Here is a 23,972-nt window from a genome sequence, read left to right as displayed (position 1 = left end):
GTCTGGGGGCTCTGCTCAGCTGTCACTAAGGGGGTGCGGGGTGGCGCTGATGGTTGGCCCAGCTGTTCCCCAAAGAGGAGAAAGCGGGAGGAGCAGGTGCGGGGGTCCTGTGGATAAATCGGGGGCTCTGGAGGCCAGGCCTCGCTGTGTGTGGCCTCGCTGTGTGTGGCTCCGTGGTGTGGCCTCGCTGTGTGTGGCTCCATGGTGTGGCCTCGCTGTGTGTGGCTCCTGGTGTGGCCTCGCTGTGTGTGGCTCCGTGGTGTGGCCTCGCTGTGTGTGGCTCCGTGGTGTGGCCTCGCTGTGTGTGGCTCCGTGGTGTGGCCTCACTGTGTGTGGCTCCGTGGTGTGGCCTCGCTGTGTGTGGCTCCATGGTGTGGCCTCGCTGTGTGTGGCCTCGCTGTGTGTGGCTCCGTGGTGTGGCCTCGCTGTGTGTGGCTCCGTGGTGTGGCCTCGCTGTGTGTGGCTCCATGGTGTGGCCTTGCTGTGTGTGGCCTCGCTGTGTGTGGCTCCGTGGTGTGGCCTCGCTGTGTGTGGCCTCACTGTGTGGCTCCGTGGCATGAAGAGTCGGGAGTGACCCATGCTGCCTGCCCCATGCCGTCCTGGCCTCGGGGGCTGCCGTGCCCAGTGTCCAGGACGAGGGCTCTGGGCGCCGTGGGCATTGCTGGGCCCGAGTGCGGGTTCAGGGGCGTTTCTGGCTGCCTCGGGGAGCGGTCGGGAGGCACGTTTCGAGGCCATGCCCGGAGAGGATGGGGACCGAGCCCTCTCTCTGTCCTGTCCTGGTCTGGGGGCTGCTGGGTCCCTCTTGGCCTTGGCTGGGTCCTCAGGATGCCTGAGCTTAAGGTGCTGCGGGGGGGCGGGTGCCAGGATGAAGCAGGCTGGGTGAGGGTTAGGGCTGTGCTAAGTCCAGCAGCTGGACGGGCGGGTGGCACCTGGCCTCCCTGCCCACCTCCGCGGCCCCCTCCTGCCCTCCCTGCAGTTGGGCGGGTGTGAGGGAGGAGGCCGCGAGCTGGCCCCCAGGGAGCAGACAGTGACCCATGAGTGCGGGCAGGCCGGACAGGCGCTGGAGGGGCCACTCCTGAACACCCCAGGTGCTGTGTCCACCCCCCATCGGCCAGCAGGATGCTTTAAGGTGGTTGCCGGGGCAGCAGGGCAGCAGGGCATGGGGGCTGGAGTGAGGGGATGGGCTTGGCCGCCTCAGGCTCCGCTCTTGGGCGCCCCCTGGGGGCAGTGGGGTCAGGGCCTCGTTCCCAAGCAAGACCCGGGGCCGAGCTTGGGTCTCTCAGGGTCCGGGCTCCAGCCTGGCGCTGCCCTACCCGTGGGGGACCCTGGGCCGGGCCCCCTGACAGCCGGGCCGCCACCCACGTGGAGCACCATGGGTCGCAGCACCTTCCTGTCTGGGAACTCACTCGAGGCTCCGAGGCCGCCCGCACCTCAGGGCCTTGCACACACGGTCCTCCCGCCTGGATGCCTCCCCAGACTCGTCCTCCCTGGCCATGGCCATCGGCCCCTGCCCTCCCCCACCCGGGCTCAGGGTTCCAGAAAATCTGCCTGGTCAGGTGTGAGGGAGGGAGCCAGCCAGCCCGTGTGTCTGGGAGGCGAGAGGCTATTTTGGGAAGGAGCCGGGAAGGAGGGTTCGTTTTGTTTGTTTTGTTTGCTCCTCGTGATTACAAGAGGTGGCGGCCCTGCCTCTGCTCCTGGCCCCGAGCGAGGGCTGCACGGGGAGGCGGGGGGGCACGCATTCGCCGTGAGATGGACTGTCAGCTTCCTGACAACCGAGGCCACACGGGCCTGCAGGCCAGCCCGTCACTTGTCACTGTCAGCTTGTTCCCAGGCGGTCTGAGGGAGGGGGGTGGGGTGAGAAAGCAGGGGCTCAGATCCTGACACACCAGAACAGTGTTTCCAGCTCTGCCATTTGCCCACGGGCCCACCTTTCCACTCACCAACCCGTGTCCAAACAACCCGCCTTCCCCAACCACTCATCCATCCATCCCCTTATCCATCCATTCATCCATCCCCTTATCCATCCATCCATCTATCCATCCCCTTATCCATCCATCCCCTTATCCATCCATCCACCCCCTTATCCATCCATCCATCCATCCCCTTACCCATCTATCCATACCCTTATCCATCTATCCATCCATTCACCCCCTTATCCGTCCATCCCCTTATCCATCCATCCATCCATCCATCCATCCATCCATCCATCCCCTTATCCATCCATCCATCCATCCCCTTATCCATCTTTCCATACCCTTATCCATCTATCCATACCCTTATCCATCTATCCATCCATTCACCCCCTTATCCGTCCATCCCCTTATCCATCCATCCATCCATCCATCCATCCATCCATTGTTGATTTAACCATTGATTCACCTAAACATCAGTCTGCTCATCCTCCATCCATATACTCACCCACTCACTCACTCACCCATCCATTTACTCACCTCTTCATATTCATCCACCCACCTGTCATCCATCCATCTGCCCCCCCCCCCCATCCTGTGAGCACCTGATCACTCTAGGCCTCCCCCTCCCCTCAGGGAAGGAGCTGGGGGTTAGATGTGGCCCCTCTGCCCGAGGCGTGGGTGTGGGGCTGTGGGGCCGGGAGGCCTTGCCGAGCGGAGCAGTCTCAGGGAGTTCTGGTCGAGCTGACCGAGCTGGCGGGGCCCCTGGGCCTCTGGTGCGGCCCCCTTGAGCCCATCACACTGCCGCGTGCACACAGCCATTCACGGGTTCGGAAGGAATTTCCAAATCTCCTGCCGTCTGATCGCGCTTCGAGTGTCTGTGGGTGAGGTGTTTGCATGTAGTGGACCTTGGGTCAGGGAGGGTGGGGCTGGCCCAGGGGGGCCTCAGCTGCACCCCGGAAATGTCTGGAGAGAGCAGGAGGGGGGTCTCGGTGGGCCGTTCTGAGTGTGGGCCCAGAAGGGTGGGCCTGACATTGGGAGGAGGGCCCCCTGCAGGGGCGGGGTGGGGAGGACTAGGTCAGGCGGGGGCTCCAGGTGACTCGAGCAAACACGGCACCAAGAGGTCAGACGTGTCAGGTGCTTTTCCGTGAGGCTCAGGGAAAGCCCCGCTCGTGAGCTGTGCCGACACCCGTTCCCCTGCCCACCGCCTACTGTGGTCTCAGAAGAAGGCACTTCTACGCATGGTGCTGGCCACTGGCCAGGGGGAAGCTACTTGGAGTCAGAGGCCGACAGGCGGTGGCTTTTGTCCTTGTTCCTCACCATTTCAGACACGGGGCAGCTGGGTGGGCCAGGCGCCGGGCAGGCCCCGGCAGCCAGCGCTCTGCGCCTCTCCCATCCACATCGACGAAGCATTGAGGACGGACGAGTGTGCGGTGGGTCGAAGGAGTCCCCAGACGGCCCACAGGTGACACAGCAAACTGTCCTCACGCACACGCGCCCCTGTGACTGCGGCTTCGTCGCCCCCAGCCGCCGAGGTCCTGATCCCACCCAGGAGAGAAGGTGGGGACGGAGCCAGCACCCGGCCCTGCGCCGTGGGCTCCCAGGACCGCCTGCGCCCAGAGCCCGCCCGGCACCTGTTGGCTGGCGCTCCTGGCGGCGGCCGGCAGCGTCTGGCTGCACAGCGTCGTGTATTTATGGGCCCAGGAAATAGTCATCACCACGCAGCACTTTCCTCCTGAGAGCTCTTCAGGTCCACGTTTCCCCGGAGTGGAAGGCAGAGGAAATAACCACTTCATCAGCCTTCGGCCCGGCAGGGGCTCCTGCCCTTGGGAACACCGGGGTCCCCCACGCGCTCCCCCCAGTGTCAGAGGAAGTCCCCTACGTTCACCAGGAGGAGCGCTGGAGGCAGATGACAGGCAGCAGGCCAGCCGGGGACTGAACCCCGAGCCCCTGGGACAGTCGAGGGGCCCGGGAGGGAGGGGGGTTCCCGGGTGCACGTGGTCGGCTCCGAGCCCAGCTGGTTCAGGTGTCCACTCTTCTCTTTTTTAAATATGTTTTCAGAGAGGAAGGGAGAGGGAGAGACAGAAGCATCAATGATGAGAGAGAATCATTGATCAGCTGTCTCCTGCAAGCCCCCCACTGGGGATCGAGCCTGCAACCCGGGCCTGTGCCTTTGACCAGAATCGAACCTGGGACCCTTCCGTCCGCAGGCCGATGCTCCATCCACTGAGCAACACCAGCCAGGGTTAGGTGTTGACTCTTAGAAGTACTTTTTCAGGAGCGAGGATCCAGGGCCGTGGAGGTGGGATGGGCCTGGAGGCAGGAAGGCGCTGGGAACATCAGTCCCAGCATCCCGTGTGCGAGGCCGTGTTGGCACCAGTCTCCTGGGAGGGCTGGGGGGCATCCGGGGGCGTCTTGCGGGCTGTCTGGGGTCGGTGTGTGTCACCTGCACCCCACCAGCCTGTGCCGCGAGCCCGTCATCTCACTGAATTGTTGCCAGACGGGCATCGTGTTCACCAGCTCGTAGGGGTTCAGGAGCGAGGACTTGAGCGCACACTGGCGACGCGAGTGATGGCGCGGTGAGGAGTCAGGAGCGGACCCGGTTTCGGGCCTTGGGACCCGGGTTCGAATGATGTCGTCAGAGCTGAGAGGGAGGCCCCTGCTTCTCTGTGCAGCGGGCAGGACGGGGTGGGGTGGGGCGGGGGCAGATCTCCTCGGGGCACAGATCACAGCATCCTGCAGGGAGGCCCCCCCGCACGTGGCTCAGGAGCAGAGGCAAAGACCAGGAAAGACCAGGAGGGCCAGGCTCAGCCGCCCTGGAGGCCCAGCAGACAGCAGGCTGGGGCGGTGTCTCAGCCCGTGGGCATCGTGGGCACCGGGTGGTCGCAGAGGCCGGGCCGGATCGCAGAATGTCTGCCACCCCAGCCGGGAGGCTCCTCCAGCTCCAGCCTGCTGAGGGGGGCCACAGGGCCTCGGTCCTGCAGCCGGAAGGAAGCAGAAGGGGAATTCGAGAGGCGCCCTCTTGACCCGCCCCGGCGCTCGAGCTTCTGCGCTCATCCTGATGGTCGGCGGCTTTCGTGCTAACAGGAGCGAAGGCTTTCGGGGTCCAGGGGGCATTCCAGGCCACCCACCAGGTTCACCCAGAATCCCTTGCGAGGAGGGGCTTGGTGAGTCTCCAGGTGGGACTGCTGCCTGGGGACGCCGCTGTGTGTCTCCCCTGCGTCGCCAGCAGCGGAGGCAGGGCTCTCTGCTTCCCCCCGGCCCCTCCCCCCGCCAGGCCCCTCACCAGCACCTCGGGGCAGCCGGTCTCCTTCCAGGGACTCTGGTTGTTGACGTTCACCCGGGGCCACGTGCAGACACCCATCCACCCCAGTCCCTGCTGCGCTCGCTGATGGCACGGACCCTGAGGTGTGTGTGTGGGAGGAACACGGTCCCTTTGTCCACCCTCCGTCCTTCTCTCCTGGGGTTTGGTCCCTCAGTGGGGAGGACGGGGAGGAGGGGTCGGGGGAGGGCAGCCACAGCAGCAGGCAGGCACAGGGACCCACGCTGCTCAGCCTCCCCTGCCCCATCCTGAGTCAGCACCTGTCCCAGCAGCCCACGCAGGCTCTGTGGCTGCCTCGACTGGCACTTTTTATTTCTTTGTGTGGATTTGAGTTACCGACTTTGTTTCAGCTCGAAGGCACCCCTGTGTCATTTCCTGTAGGCAGGTCTGCCAGCAACGCCTTCTTCCAGTGCTTATCCGTGGCATCTCACGGCTCGTGTGCCTTGAAGGGTAGTGTCGGCGGATATCCAACTCCTGGTTGACGTGCTTTTCTTGCAGCACTTTGCACGTGTCCTCCGTGTCCTCCGAGGGCCTCCGTGGCTTCATTGAGAGGCCGGCTGTTCACCCTCTCAAGGGGCCTTACATGCGATGGGCTGCGCCTCTTGCTGCTTTCCGGGTTCTGTCTGTGTTGTTGACTTTCAGTAGCTTAACTAGGGTGTGTCGAGGTGTGGATCTCTCTGTGTTCATCCTACTCGGAATGGGTTAGGCTTCTTTTTCATCAAATTTTGGAAGATTTTGGCCCTTATTTCCTTAGAAGTACTTTCTGCCTTTTGCTGTCCTCTCCTAGAACGCCAAGGAAATAAGTGGTTGATCTTTGGTGATAGTCTCACAGGTCTTGGAGGCTCTGCGTCCTTTTTTGAAAGTTATTTTTTCTTTCTGTTCCTCGGGCTGGGGAGTCTGGATTAGGCTCTTGATGTTCCACGATTCTTTCTTCTGTGAGTTCCAGCTTGCTGTGGAGCCTTGTCTTGGGTTTTTTCGTTTCAGTTACTGTACTTCTCCATTCCCGGATTTCTGTATTTTAATGGGAACCATTTCTGTCTCTTCGTTGATATTACTGGATGCTTCCCCTTCACTCTTTATTCTTTGAACGTATTTATTTATAACATGTTCTCTACTAATTGCTGGCTTCTGTAGGGACAGCGTCTATTGACTGCTTTTTGGGCCATACTTTCCTGTGTGTTTGTGTCTTGGACTTTTCTGTTGCAAGCTGGATGTTTAAGATGCTAAAACATGGCAGCTCTGGAAATCAAACTCCCCGCCCCCTCCAGGGTCTGATGCTCCTGCTGCTGCTGCTGTGCGTGTGCCTTGCCGCTTTCCTGGACGAATTCTGTGAAGTCCGTTTTCCTTGTCATGTGTGGTCGGGGGGGGGGGGGGGGGGAGGGTCTCTGCCTGGTTAGCTCAGTGGTCAGCGCATTGTTGGATAGAGTTTTGCTTAAACGCCTTGAGCCAGTAATTCTCCCAGACTTGGTCAAGGGGACCTGTGTGTGTGTCGGGGTACACAGTGCTCTGGTAGGCTGTGTGCAGGGCCACCTTCGCCTCCACTTCCCGCTTGTGTGGGGTGTCAGGGTCAGCCAGAAGCGAGCGATGGGGGCCGCTCCGTGCTTCCTGGTCATGCGCATGGCCGTGTGAGTGTGTGTGTGTGTGTGTGTGTGAGTGTGTGTGTGTGAGTGTGTGTGTGTGTGAGTGTGTGTGTGTGTGAGTGTGTGTGTAAGTGTGTGTGTGTGAGTGTGTGTGTGTGTGTGAGTGTGTGTGTGTGTGTGTGAGTGTGTGTGTGAGTGTGTGTGTGTGTGAGTGTGTGTGTGAGTGTGTGTGTGAGTGTGTGTGTGTGAGTGTGTGTGTGTGAGTGTGTGTGTGAGTGTGTGTGTGTGTGTGTGTGTCCTCACCTCCCGGGCTCGGGCAGACCTTTCTAAGGCTCTCACTCCCCGCTTTTCCACCTTAGATTTGTGGCAGCGGCTCCTGCTCCGCGGGCAGTGCCACTCCAGGCAGCTGCGGGTTAAAAAGATGCCTCTGTTTTCAACCAAGGCCCAGGGGACGTGTTCTCGCGGAGTGGAGCGGAGTCGGGAAGACCAGCGTGGGGCTGGCTCTCCAGGGGCCGCCTCAGGCAGAGGCCTGTGGGCTCCAGCCGCTTCTGCCCCGTCTGCGGCTGCGGTGTCCACAGCCGGACCCTGGGCCGCTGGCGTTGGAGGCGACCCCGGAGCTGGGGTCGGGAGCCGTGAGCAGGACAAGCTGGAACGCCGTCACCATCTTTCCTGGGCAGCCCCTCCCTGGGTCAGTGCTGCTCTGTCCTTCCAGTGTTGGCGAGCTGGTCGGGACCCTGCCCGGGGCGCCCTGGCCTCTGCGGAGAAGCCGTCCTGGGGGCCCTCCCCTCGCTGTGCCCACGGCGGTCAGGGTAGGTCCAGCAGCAGTGGGGGGCGGGGGCGGCGGCGGACGGAGGGGACCGTGCAGCAGGGAGAAGGGAGACTGCTCCTGCCCCAGCACGGCCGGCCCTTCGCCCGCCTGGAGGATCCACCCGCCACAACCTGCATCATCCCAGCGCGAGGGCCGCGGGGCGTCCGGGTCGCAGCGATGAGGATCGGAGTCTCAGGGTCGCCACTCACGCTGTGTGACGGGGGCAGGTCCCTCGCCCTCTCTGAGCTCGGTCTGCTCCAGGAAAACGGGGTGCGGGCCCCCCAGCAGCTGCCTGCTGCGGAGGGAGATTCCATTAGACCGCCCGCCGAGAGGAGTCAGCGCGGACCGGGTCTGGTGCTGGGCTGGTCTCCGGCTTTTTCTGGGTCTTTGTCACGACGGGTTCCCTAGTTGGCCTGTTTAGCTGAAGACACGATGGCCGTCTCCTTGAAGTTGAGGAAGAATTAAAAATGATGCGTATGGAGAACTTTTACTGGCACTGCCACGGCCTAAACATGTTCTTTTAAGTGGAAAACAGAGGCTACGGACGGGCGCCTGTGCAGCTCGCTGTGGGCCCCGGGCGGTGTCAGGAAAGGGGTGGGGGGAACGCACCCCGCGCCCCGGGGCTGGGCCGCCTCTGGGCTGGGCGTGCAGGGGAGCGTCCCCGCTTCTGTCCACTTAAAAACAGTGTCTTCTCCCGTGGGGACAGGCGCTATTCCCAGGACTAGCAGTTCATAACCCTGAAGCGTCTGAAAAGCAGAAAGTGGACGAGGGAGGTGGCTGGAGACCCAGGAGATGCGTGAAGGAGGCGGTGGGCGCGGAGTTTCCATCGCGGTTTTCGGGTTGCGGTTCCGGCTCTGGTCTCTAAGGTTAGCGGCCCACCGTGCGGACTCCCAGGGTCACGCGCTGAGCAGGGCGGTGTGGGTGTGGGTGTGGGTGTGGGTGTGGGTGTGGGTGTGGGTGCAGGACTGGTCTTTCTAACAGGAAGGACAGTGATAACGAGCTCCCGCGCCCTGGCTGTGGGTCCCCCGTGGGCGCTGACGGATGCAGGACACTCACCCTGCGGAGGGCGCTCCGGCAGGAATGGGTCCTCCCTGTGTGGCCGGTAGGAGATGCGTGAACCAGCGGGGCTTTGCTTTTGGGGGCCTTGTGGGCCGTCCACACCCCAGGGGACCCACCCCAGGTTCCCGCTCCCACCAGGCCCCAAAACAGTGCAGGACCCAGAGCCCAGCTCCCGTCGGGGCCGCGGCTCTGCCCCCCGACCCCTGTTTGGTGGCTGTGTCATGCACCCCCAGGCCCATTCCAGGGTTCTGACCCCGAGCGCCAGGGCCGGCCCGGAATCTGCAGGCTGACCGGCCCCCCAGGGAGCCCCCAGGCGCTCCGGGCCACACCCGGGGAACACGGGGCCGGGAGTGCCGTGCTGGCACCTCACTGGGAAGGGCTTTGCAGGCAGGTGGGAGGCCCGGGGCTGGCGTGGGAGAGGCCCATCGTGCGGACTCGAGGGCTCGGCCCGGGCTGCGTGCCTCACTCACCGTGCCCACCTCCCAGCGTGGAGAGGCGGTGGGGTCCTTTGCCTGTGACAGATGAGGAAACTGAGGCTCGCCGTGGCAACGCGACTCAGTCACGTCCGGCCAGTGCAGGGCCCCAGCTGTCCCCTCCGTCCCCGGGGCAGCGGGACCGGCTTTCCTGCCACTCGCTGGTGACTCCTGCAGGGCCTCTGGGGGGCAGTGCCCGGGGACAGGCTCGGACGGGGATGGGTGGGAAGGGGTTCGGCTCGACTGCGGTTGTTACTCCTCACCTGAGGGTGTTTTTCTATTGATCTTTGGAGGGAGTGGAAGAGAGAGGGAGAGACAGAGAGAAACATCGAGGAGAGAGAGAGACACATCGATGAGTTGCCTCCTGCATGAGCCCAGACCAGGCCCGGGCCGGGGAGGAGCCTGCAACCGAGGTCAGTGCCCTTGACCAGCATGGAACCCGGGACCCTTCGGTCCGCAGGCCGACGCTCTATCCACTGAGCCACACCAGCCAGGGCCTCACTGCAGTTGTTGCGGGCCTACTGCACACTCTTGACCTGTGAGGCCATTTCTCTGAGCAAGAGGTGACGTCACCGATGGCCACGTGCGGGTTCGGGTGCCGACGTGGCGGTTTCTGTGCACCTGGCGCTGTTTGTCAGGGTTCCCGAGCTTTGCCAGGGGCCCCATTCTCATGTGACGGGGAAACTGAGTCAGAGGCCACGGCGACCTTCCCGTGGGCCAAGCCAGTTCTCTCCCCAGGCCTATCCCTGAGGCCACCGTGGCCAGCGTGGCCTCCCCGTGGCCGCATCTGGGAGTTGCCAGCGGAGCGCCTTGCAGGTGGGAGGGGGCCTCTCCTGCAGCGGCCGCGCCTCGGTTTCTCCAGGGGGCGGGGGGGGGGGGGCTGAGTGTGCGGAGCCGGGCCTGGAGGAGAGCCGGCCGCGCCTCGGTTTCTCCAGGGGGCGGGGGGGTGGGGGCTGAGTGTGCGGAGCCGGGCCTGGAGGAGAGCTGGCCACGCGGTGGCCAGTCCGCTCCCCCTGCAGGACGGCGGCCTGCGGGCCGGCTGCCTTGGCCGAGGCTGCCCCTGCCCAGCGCGAACGGCGCCGGGACACCGAGCCATTAGCAAGACAGATGCAGGGCCGCCTCCCAGTCCAGTGGCCATTCCTCACCCGCAGGCAGCGGGCAGCCGCCTTAGTCCAGAGGGCGGCCCGGCTCCGAGAGATGGAGCAAGGCCAGTCCCATTCGCGGGCGCCTCCTGCGGCCGGAGGGAGGCCTCGGCCGGCTCTCCCCGGGGCACGGGCACCCCCTTCTCCCCCGATGGGACCCCCTGACAGCAGGCGCTGGGCGACAGCCTGTCTGTGCCTCAGTTTCTCATCTGTGACCCGAGGTGCTCACAGGACGCCCCGCTCTACGTCCTCACTTCTCTTAGTTCCCTTCCTCCGTGGCGGGAGGTCCAGGGAGCTGGTTAGAATGCAGAGGCCCAGCCCCCGGACCTGCTGGCTCAGGACCTGCCCGTCAGCGACACCAGCTGACCCCCCCCACCCCCACCCCCTGAGCCGTGTTGGGAAGCAGGGCTTCCGATGCCACCAAAGCCACCGTTCCCCTCCGCCCCAGGAGCAGGTGTCTGGTGGAATCACTGAGTGAGGCCTCCTGCAGGCCCCCCCTGGGGACGGGGCCCGAAACCGGGCGTGACCTCCTGGTTCATAGGTCGACGGGCAACCACTGAGCCCCGCGGCCGGGCTCCCTTTCAGTTCTAACGGCCCCATTGCCTTTGGCCTCTCGGGCCCTGTTGACCCCCCCCCCCCCCTCCGGGCTTGAATCACACATTTCACAGATGAGGACCCAGGCCTCCTGCCTCCAGGTCATGGAGATCCCTGTGTGCCCGGGGCCTCTGGGAATTCAGAGCCGGCCGGAGTGAGGGCAGGACTCTGCCCTGTGGAGGCAGGAGAGGTCTGAGCAGAGCTGGGCAACTGGCAGACCAGGGCAGGGGCGGGGGGCCGACGACCAGGGCTCTCTGTCCCCCTTGGGTCTCCAGTGTGAATCCCACCTTCTCCCTCGCCTCCACGGTGATGAGCCCTAAGGGGGACCCTCCACGGCAAACAGGAAGAAAGCCGTGTTTTAATACTTGGCTTCACCTCTTTTACTGGAAGGATCCATTGTTCCTGAGTGGGCCCTGCTGCGAAGCTGGACTTAAGGCTCGTCATTCTGCATACACTTCTCAGAAGTCAGCCAGACCTTACATAATTCCATGGACTTCATTTTTAGATTTAAAGCGCTTCCCCGCATTTCCTTGTAGTTTCTTTTGGGGGGCGGGGTCTGCACCATGAGTGGGAGGGAAGGAAAGTAGAGCGGAAGAGAGGGGGGGATTTATTGGGGGGGGATGGCGGAGACCAGAGGAGACACAGGCTTCCGGCAGGGTCCCCCACAAACCTCGGCTGCATGGCCCCCGGGCGGGCGGACAGCAGGGACAGAGCCGGAGCCCGGACGAGTCTCCCGCGGGGCCTAGAGAGACCACAGTTTGCCCCGTTTCTCATCCAGGCCACGGAGGTAACGGCTCACCGTGCACAGGGCCGTCCCTCCCCCCGGGAGTAAGTGGCCCACGGAGCCCAGCATTGTAGTGCTTCCCTCATGACTGCTTGCGGCCACCACCACCACCATCTTGTTGTTGTTATGGGGATGTTTCGCCAGGGCGGCCGCTGATGGATGCTGACTTCTGGGGGGAACTTTCCACTTAGCCCGTCCTCTCCGGGAAGGATGAATGGCTCTTCCCCTGGTTTGGATGCGGTCCCAGGGGACACGTGGGCTGTGGGCGGTGCGGCAGCCCCGGTGTGTCCGCAGTCCCCCGAGCTCCCGCCAGAGGGCGCCCTTGCATCTCCTGTCCCCGACTCCGTGGCAGGAGGCGCTTGAGCCAGCGGGCCTGTGGGCTGGAACCATCTCCGCCCATTCAGCTCTTTATTGGCCACACGGATGAACCTCCGCAAAGCACGTTTATTTGGTGGATGGAGGATTTCCGAGGGCATGGCTCCGTGCTTCCGTGGTTCCCAGCCTCAGAGATTGATGGGGGGGGGGTGTGTGTGTGTGTGTGCTGGGAGGGGCTGTGCCTGGATGCCCAGCGCCTGCTGGCTGTCTCACTCTGGGAGAGCTGACCCTGGTGGGTGCCTCGTTAGAGTTCCGGCAGCCGGCAGCCCGTCACCAGCTCCCGTAGGAGGAAACGGACTGGCCCTCCACCCCCACCTGCTGCTCAGAGGGCTCAGCTGGGAGGCCCTGGGCCAGGCTCTTCCCACACTCCTGCCGGCTCCGCTCTCAAATCTGCACCCTCCGGTGGCTGCACGCAGGGCCGAGGGCTGGAGCCTCAGTGTTCTCCCCTGTGAGATGGGCTCACACATCCTGTGGGTGGAGTTCCCTTCGGGGATTGTGGGAAGGGGCCTCAGTCTACCCAGAATGGCCCTGCCCCCCGGGCGTGTCCCTCCTTGGTTCTGGGGGGGCAGGAGGACAGCGGGGGAGGCGGTCAGCGGGCCATGTCGCCTCTTGTTGCCTTGGTTTGTGCATCTGTGAAATGGAACCAACTGTGGGCTCAGTGACAGAGGGAAGGCGAAAGGGGGCTGGGTGGTGGGGAGCCCCACTCTGCTGCACCCCCTTCCTTCCCTCCAGCCCCTCCTGTTCTCTCCCTTCCCTTCCTGTCATTTCAGGATGCCTCTGCTTTAGACAAACAGATGGTCTGTTTTGTCTTGTTTTGTTTGGCCTGTGCCACATGTAAAAATGTTTAATTAGACACCAATTAGATCCCACATTTTCAAAACTCCATAGTCCCAGCTTCTCTTTTGAAATCAGGTTGCCTGCCCCCGCCCCCTCTGCCCCCCGGCCTCCGTCTGCCCATGCCCTGCTCCCCTCACCTGCGGGGTCCCCTCGCCCCCGCGGACAGGCCAGGGTGGCTCCTGTGAGTTGGGTGCAGGGTGTTTGCGCTGCGAAGGGCTTTGTTACCCACACAGGCTGCTGCTCATTCTTCGTAGTCACGCCGAGGCGTAGGGCAGGCTGAGCCTTAATCAAGTGCGATCAAAACACTGGCCGAAGCCAGAAGATTCCGTGGGAGACCATCCGGAAGCCTGCGAGGGGCTGGCTTGGGGGCTCAGACACGGGGTGGAACGTGTCCCCACCGCAGGACGTGCTCCCTGTGGGGGGCCCCTCCTCGGGGCGCTGGGTGACTCAGGGCGCCGGCCATCGCACTCCGGGTCCCTTCAGCTCCCGCAGGAAAACCCACGGCCCAGTGGCTCAGGGCTGGGCTGGCGGCTCAGTCAGAGCCACAGGAGGCAGCTGCCTGGAGGGTGCGGAGCCCAGGCCCTGGTGCTGGGGTGCGGAGCTCAGGAGCGTCCTATGGCAGGAGGGGACGCTGGCCAGGTGGCCGAACCGGGTACCCGTTTCAGATGAAAGAGCAAATGCAGGAGAGCGTGGTCACCTTCACCCGACTCTCTTTTTAAAAAATGTATTTTTATTGATTTCAGAGAGAGGAAGGGAGAGGGAGAGAGAGAGAGAAACATCAATGATGAGAGAGCATCATGGATCGGCTGCCTCCTGCACGCCCCCTGCTGGGGATGGAGCCCGCAACCCAGGCTTGTGCCCTGACCGGGAATTGAACTGTAACCTCCTGGTTCATAGGTCGACGCCCAACCACTGAGCCGCGCCGGCCGGGCACACCTGAGTCTTTATAATCGTGTGTCGCTCCTCCGGGATCTGAAAAGGGCCCGATGGGGCGGGGGGAGGGGAGGGGAGCGGAGGGGCCGCACCCCAGGACCAGCAACAACACAGCTGCCAGGTGCCTGGGAGGTAGTTCCCGGAACGTGTGGAGCCGGCTCTGCACTGGGAACCGCCAGCAGGTAGGCGCTTCCCAAAGCCCTCAGCTGCCTCCCTTCCGGAACCCCCTCCTCCTGGGGGAAGGGCAAGCAGGGAGCTGACGGCAGGCTGAAGTGGGAGCCGGCCAGGAAGCCTGGGGGCCAGGGCAGCTCACCTCCCACCGCCCTCCCCAGCGCCACCCTGAGTCATCCCCTAATGCGATTTGTGCCTGTTGAACTCCTACCAGCACAGAATCCTAGCATGCGCTTTATAAAGATTTCATTCTCTTCCGGCAATAGATTTGCCGAAGCCCAGAGGCCCAGGTGGCCAGCTTCTGCCCTGCCTGCCGCCCACACCAGGCACCTGGCCTTCCAGCTGCTTCCACTTGCGGAGCGGGGAGCCGGGGCTGCAGTGAAACTGGCAGAAGAAGATGGGGAGGCCTGGGGAGAGGGGGCCGGGCAGGGTCCCTGTGGGACTCAGGACTCACACCGCTGGCCGGGTGCCAGGGGTAGTCTTGTCCGAGAACGTGCAGCAGCCCCAGTGGGAGTTCGCCGCCCGAGGGGGCATCAGGCAGCTCAGGAGGGTCTGGCCAGAGGCAGCGGAAGGAAGCTGTGTGTGTCCCGTGCCTCCATGTCCCGTGCACGCGTTGCGGCTCTACTCCACCTGCGCCTCGTTCACGCAGCTCCACTGAGCACCCGGGCTCTGCGGGAGGGACCGGGGTGCCTCCGTGTCCCAGGCAGGTGCCTGTGAATGTCGGATGTGCCCGTGGCTGGCGGCACAGTCTCAGCAGATCCCGTGAGCAATATAAACCCCCGTGCCTACCCAGGTGTTTCATGCTCTCCTGAACCCGAAGGCTCCATCTGGCATCTTTTCCTTCCAGGCAGAAGAACGAACTTTCTTTATTTTTAAAATATATTTTTATTGATTTCAGAGGGGAAGGGAGAGGGAGGAGAGAGATAGAAACATCAATGATGAGAGAGAATCATTGATTGGCTGCCTCCTGCACGCCCCACACTGGGGATCGAACCTGCAACCCGGGCATGTGCCCTTGACCGGAATCGAACCCGGGACCCTTCAGTCCACAGGCTGACGCTCTGTCCACGGAGCCACACCAGCGAGGGCAGAACTTCCTTTGGAAGTCATGCCGTGCAGATCAGCTGTTAGCAAATTCTCCTTAATCTGAAAATGTATTTTGCCTTCATTCTTAAAGGATATTTTCTCTGCATAGACAATTCTGGGTTAACAGCCTTTTTCAAAAAGCTCTTTGAAGGTGCAATTCCACTGTTCCCTGGCCTCCACTGTTTAGGATGGGAAGTAAGCAGAACTCACACAGTCGTGTCCCTGTATGTGACACATTGTTTCTCTCTGGCTGCCTTCAAGATTTTCTGTCTTTGGTTTTCAGCAGTTTCACTCGGATGTGTGGCTTTCTTCGTGTTTATCCTGGGTGGGCTTTGCTCAGCTTCTTGAATCTGTACACTTGTGTCCGTTATCAAATTTGGCTCAATCCTGACTTTCTGGTCTTAGTCTCGATTTCCCTTCTATGAAGCCTTTCGTGATTGCCCTCAACTGTCGGAAGCTTTGCTTGTTTATTTTTTATCTGCGTTCCTCTCTGCTCTTCAGATTGGGTGCTTTCCATTGGCTCATCTTTGCTCTCCCTTTAATAAAGAGGCGGTGGCGACAGGAGTGAGCACCGAGCCTGGCCTGCACCGTGCAGCGTCCTCGGCTGTCCACCGTCCATGCTGGCCGTTCACCGTCTGTGCTGGCCCACGGGGGGCATGTTTAGTCTTCTTTGTCGGGCTTGATGCCTTTGCAGTTTTCTTCGTAGCAAATGGGCTGTTTTTGGTTTTTAAAAAACTTTGTGTTGCTCTAAGACGAACCATGAAATGGCTCCCAAACTCTTCTTCCTCTCCCAACAGAAACGCTGCAGATCACCACCTCCCCCCACCCCCAGGCTTCACAGGACATTTCTCACCGATTCCGATTCCTCCCACTCTCCTCTCCCCTCCCTTCAGGATCTGGGCAGATTCCAAACTCATCCAAGGAGACCACCCAGGTCCCCCCTACCTGTCTGTATTGGTTGTCTCTCTTCCTCTCTAACCCTAACCCCGCCGCCCCCACCCCCCATCCCCCCCCAATCCCAACCTCCCAGGGAAACTCCCCAGCCCCTCCCCATTGAAATGCCCCCAAGCCCTCCCCCCTCCCCGTCCAACCTCACAAGCCCTCCGGTCACCGCCTCTCCCTGTGCTCTCTCCCCTCCCAGGTTACGGGCACGCGGCCCCCGGCACGGACGCGGGCAAGGCCTTCTGCATGTTCTACGCGGTGCTGGGCATCCCGCTGACGCTGGTCATGTTCCAGAGCCTGGGCGAGCGGATGAACACCTTCGTGCGCTACCTGCTGAAGCGCATCAAGAAGTGCTGCGGGATGCGCCACACCGAGGTGTCCATGGAGAACATGGTGACAGTGGGCTTCTTCTCCTGCATGGGGACCCTGTGCATCGGCGCGGCCGCCTTCTCGCAGTGCGAGGACTGGAGCTTCTTCCACGCCTACTACTACTGCTTCATCACGCTCACCACCATCGGCTTCGGGGACTACGTGGCGCTGCAGACCAAGGGCGCCCTGCAGAAGAAGCCGCTGTACGTGGCCTTCAGCTTCATGTACATCCTGGTGGGGCTGACGGTCATCGGGGCCTTCCTCAACCTGGTGGTCCTCAGGTTCCTGACCATGAACAGCGAGGACGAGCGGAGGGACGCCGAGGAGCGGGCGTCGCTGGCCGGGGCCCGGAACAGCATGGCCATCCACGTGCCCGAGGAGGCGCTGCGGGGCCGGGCGCGCTGCAAGGCGGACGGGGACCTGCAGTCCGTGTGCTCCTGCTCCTGCTACCGGCCGCAGGGCCGCGCGGGGGCCCGCCCCACGGGACACCAGAACTCCTTCGGCGCCCAGCTCGGCCCGCAGTACTTCCACTCCGTCTCCTACAAGATCGAGGAGATCTCCCCGAGCACATTGAAGAACAGCCTCTTCCCGTCGCCCATCAGCTCCGTCTCGCCGGGGCTGCACAGCTTCACGGACGTGCACAGGCTCATGCGCCGGCGGAGGTCCATCTAGGGGACGGGCGGGGGCGGGGAGGGCCGCGGCAGAAACCGTCACCTGTCACGTCACGTTCCGTTGGCCCCACTCGTCTTGCTTTTTGTTAACTTTTATTTTTAATTTTTACTGATTTCAGAGAGGAAGGGAGAGGGAGAGAGAGATGGAAACATCAGTGATGAGAGAGAATCATGGATCGGCTGCCTCCTGCACGCCCCCCACTGGGGATGGAGCCCACAACCCGGGCCTGTGCCCTGACGGGAATTGAACCGTGACCTCCTGGTTCATGGGTTAACTCTCAGCCCCTGAGCCTCACCGGCCGGGCCCCACGTCTTTCCTCGCTTGTTTATTTATTACCCTTTCTCCGTCAGAGGCGTCCTGTCACCGTCATTCCTTCCTGTCCTTCCTTCCTTCTCGGTTTCCTTTCTTCGTCCCCTTTCCAGCCGGACGGAGCCCGCCCAGGCCTCCTCTGAGACGCGCATCTGAGCATGAAGCATGGGTTTCTTCCTCCTCCTCCTTCCTCACCAGCGACACATGCCTTACATCTCTCCCTGGCCGCCCCTCGCGGGGTGGCCTCCCCAGGACAGTGTGACACCGAGACCATGGGACACAGCTGAGACGATACCCGGCCCAGAGCTGCACGCCAGGCGGAGCCTTAGCGCCCACCCCCAGGGCGTCCCCGACCGGGCGCCACTCCTTCCCTCTCCAGGGAGTGGGTGGCTGTGTGTAGGTGTGTGTGTGCTGGTGTGTGTGTGTGCGTGTGTGTGTGTGTGCGCGTGAGCGGGCGCCATGCGACGTGGAGGAAAGCACAGGTATTCATTTATTTTCTCCATCCTACAGTTTTGTTAATAGCCTGCTTTTGGCTGCTTCCAAACAACCCAGGAAAACAAAACCCACGAGGTTTTTGATTTATCATCTTGCCAAGTCGAGCATGTTCCGCGAGCAGCCTTTATCCCCGATGCGTCATGCCCATACTTTTAAAATGCTCGGTTCTAAATTATATTAACTTATTTTTAGGGGGCGGGCGGGGTGGGCAAGGCGACATGGATCATTTTAGCTTGCCAGTTAAGAGCATTTTTTTAAAGCATGTACTCTGTTAAACTGGTATGCATTCTCAACACAAGGAAAAGCTATCGGTGGGATCATCCGAAGCCAATAGTACTATTAATTTGTTACAGACCTGTTTAGTTTTACCATCTCCAGTTCTAACAGTTTACCGTGCGACTGGAAGCGTCCGGACAAACCGGGAGCTGGGAGGGTAGACCACTGCTTCCCTCTTATTTCTGTGATGGTGGTGGGCATGGCCGTTGGTGCAGCAGCCACCGAATGAGTGAGGGTCACGGTGTGGGTGCGTGGATGTGAGTGGGTATCAGCAGGTCAATGTGGGTCCTTTTCCTAATTAAGAACAAAAAGACAGGGCATTCCTCGTTAACAAACCTCCCTCTGTGTGTATGTATTCCAGGAAAGCCTGTCTCTGCGTCTGATGGTAAATACGGGGGCATGTGTGTTGGTCTCAGGATGGTGGAGAGGCAGGGAGCCGGTCTTGGCCTGCTGGGGGCTCGTCAATCTCAGGGGACAACTTTTCTGAGAGGGGAAATTCCTCCCACTCTCACTAGGGGGCGACCTCAGAGGACAGCTAGGTGCCGATGGCCCCTGGAGGCCCTTCCAATGACAGCCACGCCAGCCCCTGCCATTCCCACAGTCACCGCCTCCTGCTCCTTCCTGGATGGGAAGCTCCCGGCTCCAGGTGCAAATGGGCTCTGGCTGGATTGCTAGGAAGGAAGGTGCCGGGAGCCCCGGTGGGATCCTGGGAAGAGGAAACCACACGGTTTCTGAAAGGAGACCAAATGCCGCCAGTCCCAAGCCTTTGGCCCATAGGACTGAAACCCAGCACACAAGACCCCTCTGAACGGCACGCACTCCATGTTACACCCATGTCACACCCATGTCACATCCATGCTACATCCATGGTACACCCACGTCACACCCATGTTAAACACGGCCCCTTGTGCAGGGCACAGGACCCAGGAAGGACCTCAGACGCTCTGGGCCTAACGGGACAGATCTCAGTCTCCAGGGTCTGTCTCTATTCACTCGTGTCTAAGATTATTTTTTTTTAAAAACGTTAGGTCTCTAAAGTCTGTGCAGAGAGTAGAAACAGTTGCTCTTTTTGCATCTTCCCTCCCGGTAGAGAGCGCTGGCTGCAGGGGCCGCAGGGCAAGGCCGTCCACGCCTGTTCACAGAGCCTCTGAGCTGTGCTGGAGGCTGCGGGCAGTCGGTAGCATTTCTCCTGAAAACCATGGGCCCATCAGGACTCGGCCTGGATGTCCTGTCAGCGGCCACACTGGAAGGTTGAGCCACCAAAAAAGAAAACCCAGAGTCATTTGACTTGGCCGGTCCTGGGAGCTGGGGAGAGGGAGCGGGAACAGACAGTGTCACCACCAACAGTGGCCTCCTCACGAGAACCAGAGCCCTGGGCAGAAGTCCATTTCCTGGGGTTCTTTCTCGACCTCACCTTGGTAGAGGCAACAAGAAAAGAAAACAAAATCTATTACCATGATGTCTTCCCCCCAGACTTTCGATTTTTGCAAATTCCAGATTTACAGAGAAGTGGAGCGAGTGGTAGGGGGGACTTCTGTGGCCGCTCACCCGACTCCCCAGCCTCCAGCACTCTGCCTCAGTGGCTGCCTCCTCTCCCACCGCCCCGCCCCCCACGCACACTCAGGAATTTGGAGGGTGAAGGGATGCATGCCACCTTCAGGCGGTGCCGCCAAAGAAAAAACTGGTCTCGCAGGAACAAGAGCCTCCTCTCAGATAACAGTGCCGGTATCCCCCTAAAAACTTACATTTCACACAACAGTATTTATTATCTAAAATACAACCCATGTGCACATTGCCCCAGTTGTCCCCCAAAATGTCCTGCAGAGTTGTAGGTGAATCTGAGACCATCCGAGAAGGGCTGGTACATTATGTTGACGCAGCCCCGCCCCATCTGGGATGTTCTCCCTCACACTTTTGTGTTGACGACATTGCCATTTGGAAGAGTCGGGGCTGCTTCTGGCTCCCTCAGGTTGAGTTTCAGGCAAGAACACATTGGCCATGAGCAATGCGTTCGATACGGTTGTTTGTCCGGAGACCTCCGCGACGGCCTCTCCTTGTGGATCAATGTGTCATGTGCAACATCCTTCCCTGTGAGAGATACTCCCCGACACTGCAGCAGCGGTGCCCGGCCCTGGACACCAGGTCTCCTCAGTCAGCCAGAGCTGACTGCTGTCTCAGAGTTCACACCTGATCTCCCTTCTGTGCTCACCATCAGCAGTCTGTCTCCCAAACGCCTGGCGGTGGTCCGGCTAGGCACTCACACACAGCAGGGCAGGTGTCACCCACAGGGGCTTCGGGGTGCGTGGGCACCAGCAGCTTCTAGTGAGGGGCGGTGGTGCTGAGCCCTTGCTATCATTAATAATGACAACCTGTAAGCTTGTTGTCACGCGGTACTCTTGGACACTAAGGGCTATCTTTTGTGGCCGCCGTCTTGGAGATACTTTCTCTGGCAAGTTCTACATGACCACTCAGTCTGACAACAAAGCAGTCCACCTGTGTGGCCTAGTAACCTTCCAATTTGATCAAGAAAATACATCCATGCAGCGTCCCACCTCTGAGCCTTTGCCTGTGCTGTTCCACCTGGAAGGTCCCCTGCTGCTTTTCAGCCTGGAGGTGGATGGGAGCATCTCCCCCATCTTGTTGAAGCCTCCCTGGCCCCCGAGGGACTCAGTGAGGCCCTCCTTGGGCTCTGTTGTCCTTTCTATCGCAGACAAATGGCCTGGGAAGCAGACTAATGGCCGGGCTGGGAGCAGCAGGTGCTGGCGGAACCCACAGAAGGAATATGGACAGGCAGGTCCCCAGCGCCTTGCCTAGGGGCGCTCACCGCTGTCATCAGGGCCTTCTTAGCTCCAGCGAAAGCCCCGCCCACCCCTGGAAATCCATGCACATCCGCATGACCAAAGCCCATCGGCCCCCATGGGCTGGTCCGAGGCACGAGGCTGGCAGAGCTGAGTGTGCCCCGCGCAGTAGGGCCACGGGCTGTCCACAGCTGGGCACTTCCTGCCCAGTGGTGACCCCACGCTTGTGCCACTGCCCCCGCAGGGTGGCCCTGTGCTGGATGTGCTGCATGCTTCGCTTGCTGCTAGAAGAGGCTGAGTGGTGTGGGTGTGCGCAGTGAGTGACAGGTCCCCCGCCCAGCCCTGCCCCTGCCCAGTGGTGACGTGGGCACAGGGCAGCGTCTTCCTGCCTCCGTGGTGCAGTCTTGGGGACGGGCAAGCTGGCGCTGCTCCAGGTGGCACCTCACACCGGAGACCCGCTGCCGCTGTTCACAGGTGGGTGGGGGCTTGCCTCCCTTAGCCCATGTGCCCGTCTCAAAGTGAATCTACTGCACGAGTGGCCGTGGGAGCTCCGTGTGATCGCAGGGTGAGGCCCCCGGGGATCCCGAGTGTCCCCTACATGGGGCGCAGGGCCCAGCCATGGGGGTGGGACCCCCCTCCAGTCTGTGCTGTGTCACCTGGGCAGGTGCCTTCCCGGGGGGTAGAGACGAGAGGGCTTAGGGAGGACTGCCGTGCTCCCATCCCTCATCCCGGGACGTGCCCATCCCTGAGCCTTGGTTTCCCCATCTCTGTGGGAAGGATCTGGAAGCGTGGCTTGTTCCAGAAGGACAGGGTGAGGACCCCTGTGCTGGGGACGCTGCCTGAAATTTTGTGGGACACCCAGCCTGGCAGGGAGGTAGGGAGGCCGTGGTCTGCCTGCCGCCCACCCCTCCTCGCCTGGTGACCCTCGGTCCCAGCCGGGGGAGTCTGGAGGGCGGGCAGGACTCCACGCGTGGATCTCGCTCTGGCCTGTCTGCTGGCCCCGGGCAGTTCCCTGTAGGCCTCCAGCGCCCAGAAGGCGGGCTGGGCTGAGGAGGGAGGCCCTGGAGCCGGCGACACGCCTTGGCCCTAAAGACAGAACCGCAGCCTCGCTCTTCCAGCTCCTCACATCGCGGGGGGAGACCTCAGGGCCCCGCAGCCCGGCCTGGGCTGCCCTGCCCTCCCCTGTTCTCAGGCCCGGGCCTGGGCGCATCCCTTCTGCTGCCACAGAGGACGGGCTGGCCGGGCGGAGAGAGGCAGACGGGCCCCCGGGCTGGGAGGATGAAGGGACTCCAGTGTCGCCGTGTCTGGGGCGTTTGATTGACACTTGGTGGGTGGCGGGTTTGGAGGCTGCGTCGAGGCGGCCCAGGGTCCCCGAGCTGGGCCGCTCCTCCCTCTCGGGCATCGCATTTTTCAGGTACAGACTCTCACACCAAAGAATCGCGTCCGCTCAGCTCCTCTGACCGGCCCGGATGGCAGGTCCCCAGGGACCAGGTGCCTGGGGGGGAGGGGCGTCTTCCTGTGAGCCACGCCCACCTCTCCCCTGGCAAACCCGGGAGCGTCTTCCCGGCAGTGGAGCGGCAGGTGGGGCTGCCACGGTGGCGGGCGTGGTGCCCAGGGGCCGCTCTGTGCAGGGTCCTTCCGGCCGGCGATTCACAGACATTCAGGCGCCTGCCGCCCGCCGGCCCGTGTGCCGGACCAGATGGTCCACGTCTGTGGCCTCCCGAGGCCACAATCCCAACGGACCACCTGCTTCCCAGAGGCCCGAGGCCCGGAGGCAGGGCCCCGAGCGCAGGTGCCGGGCCCGAACCGCTGGCCGAGCACGTCCGCAAGCTGAGCGCTGGGAGTCGGTAGGACACAGAGGTCAGTGAGGGGGACAGCGCGGACGTGGGCGCCCAGCGGAGCAGGGCCCGCACAGCACTGTCGCCCGGTAACTCGGTGGCTCCCAGAGGAGCACCCCCTGCAGCGGGCGGAGTGCGTATTCGTTCGTGCGCCGCAGGGAGCACGGGCCATCGGGGCTGCCAGGGCCTGAGAGGCCACGGCCCGCGGGGCAGAGGGCGCAGGGGGTTCGGGGAGATGGTTTAACCAGGGAAACGACTCCCCCACCCGAGGCCGGGGGCCGTCCCTGTGCCCGGTGTGGACCAGGTTTGCCATGAAACACATAGGAGACACAGGCAGGGAGACACCAAGGACAACGAGCAGGTTGCAGACCACTGAACTGACAGACGAGGCGGGAGCAGCCGGGCTCTCCCCAGCAGGCCAGGCGGCGGCTGCCTCCCTCTCGGGTGTGTAACCTGAACTTGAGCCAACTGTGTGCGGTGCCTAAGTCACCGGCAAGGAGACCAACGTCCCCCGGGACCAGGCACAGAGCTGAACCTGGAATGAGTTCTCAGCTCCCACCGAGGTTGATTGGCAGATACGCAGGGGTTCCTCTGGGGGGCGGGGCACGGGAGGGGGATCCTCACGTATTCACGGGGGGGCGGGGGGGCGTGTGTGGGCTGACTGGGCATCTTTGGGGCTCCGGGGCTCTCTCTTTCTCATTTTCACATTGCTGGTATTTTTATGACTGTGTGGTTGGGGGACCTGGCTGGTCTCAATGGCCATACTGTGTGCTCCCAAGCGCTATGGGGGGTGGGGGGGGGAGGGGAGGCAGACATCAGGAATTTCTCCCCAAAGCTGGGGCTCCATGGCCACGTCCTGGGAGGAGGCGCTGGGTTGTCCCAAGTTCCTAGCAGGGAGCTACCTTCCCGCGTTGGCGGGAGCCTGGGGTGTGGACCTCTGGGGGGAGCCACATGGCTAAACCGGGGGTCCCCTGGACCACGGAGAACCAGATTCCAACAGCCCCCGTCCCTGCTCCTGTCTGTCCCTTTGTCTCTCTTCTCTGGCCTTCTCCGCCCGTGGGGGGGGGGGGGGGGGTGCCTTCACACATGGCCTTAGAGTGCGGCCTGAAGCAGCAGGACGGACACCCCAGGACTAAGCCGTGGAGTCTGTTCTCGCAGCCGATCGGGAGAATGACACACTGTCACCAATGTTTACAAGT

The 23,972-nt window shown here is 62.1% G+C and overlaps 1 protein-coding gene across 1 annotated transcript in view; it reads left to right on the top strand.

The window, feature by feature from the left end:
* The window catches only part of KCNK9 (potassium two pore domain channel subfamily K member 9), a 38,446-nt gene extending 15,091 nt beyond the window's left edge, over positions 1-23,355 (top strand). The window contains exon 2 of the mRNA XM_070392423.1: positions 16,216-23,355. Coding sequence (XP_070248524.1) covers positions 16,216-17,057 — 842 coding nt within the window. The 3' untranslated portion in view covers positions 17,058-23,355. The remainder of the gene's footprint in view (positions 1-16,215) is intronic.
* The last annotated feature ends 617 nt before the right edge of the window (positions 23,356-23,972 follow it).

The sequence above is a fragment of the Myotis yumanensis genome, unplaced genomic scaffold, assembly GCF_028538775.1.
Source record: "Myotis yumanensis isolate MYYU_CA2020_CCGP unplaced genomic scaffold, mMyoYum1.0.hap1 SCAF_15, whole genome shotgun sequence".
Lineage (NCBI taxonomy): Eukaryota > Metazoa > Chordata > Mammalia > Chiroptera > Vespertilionidae > Myotis > Myotis yumanensis.
Note: the sequence above shows the minus strand (reverse complement) of the source record. Positions and strands in the feature narration are given on the sequence as shown.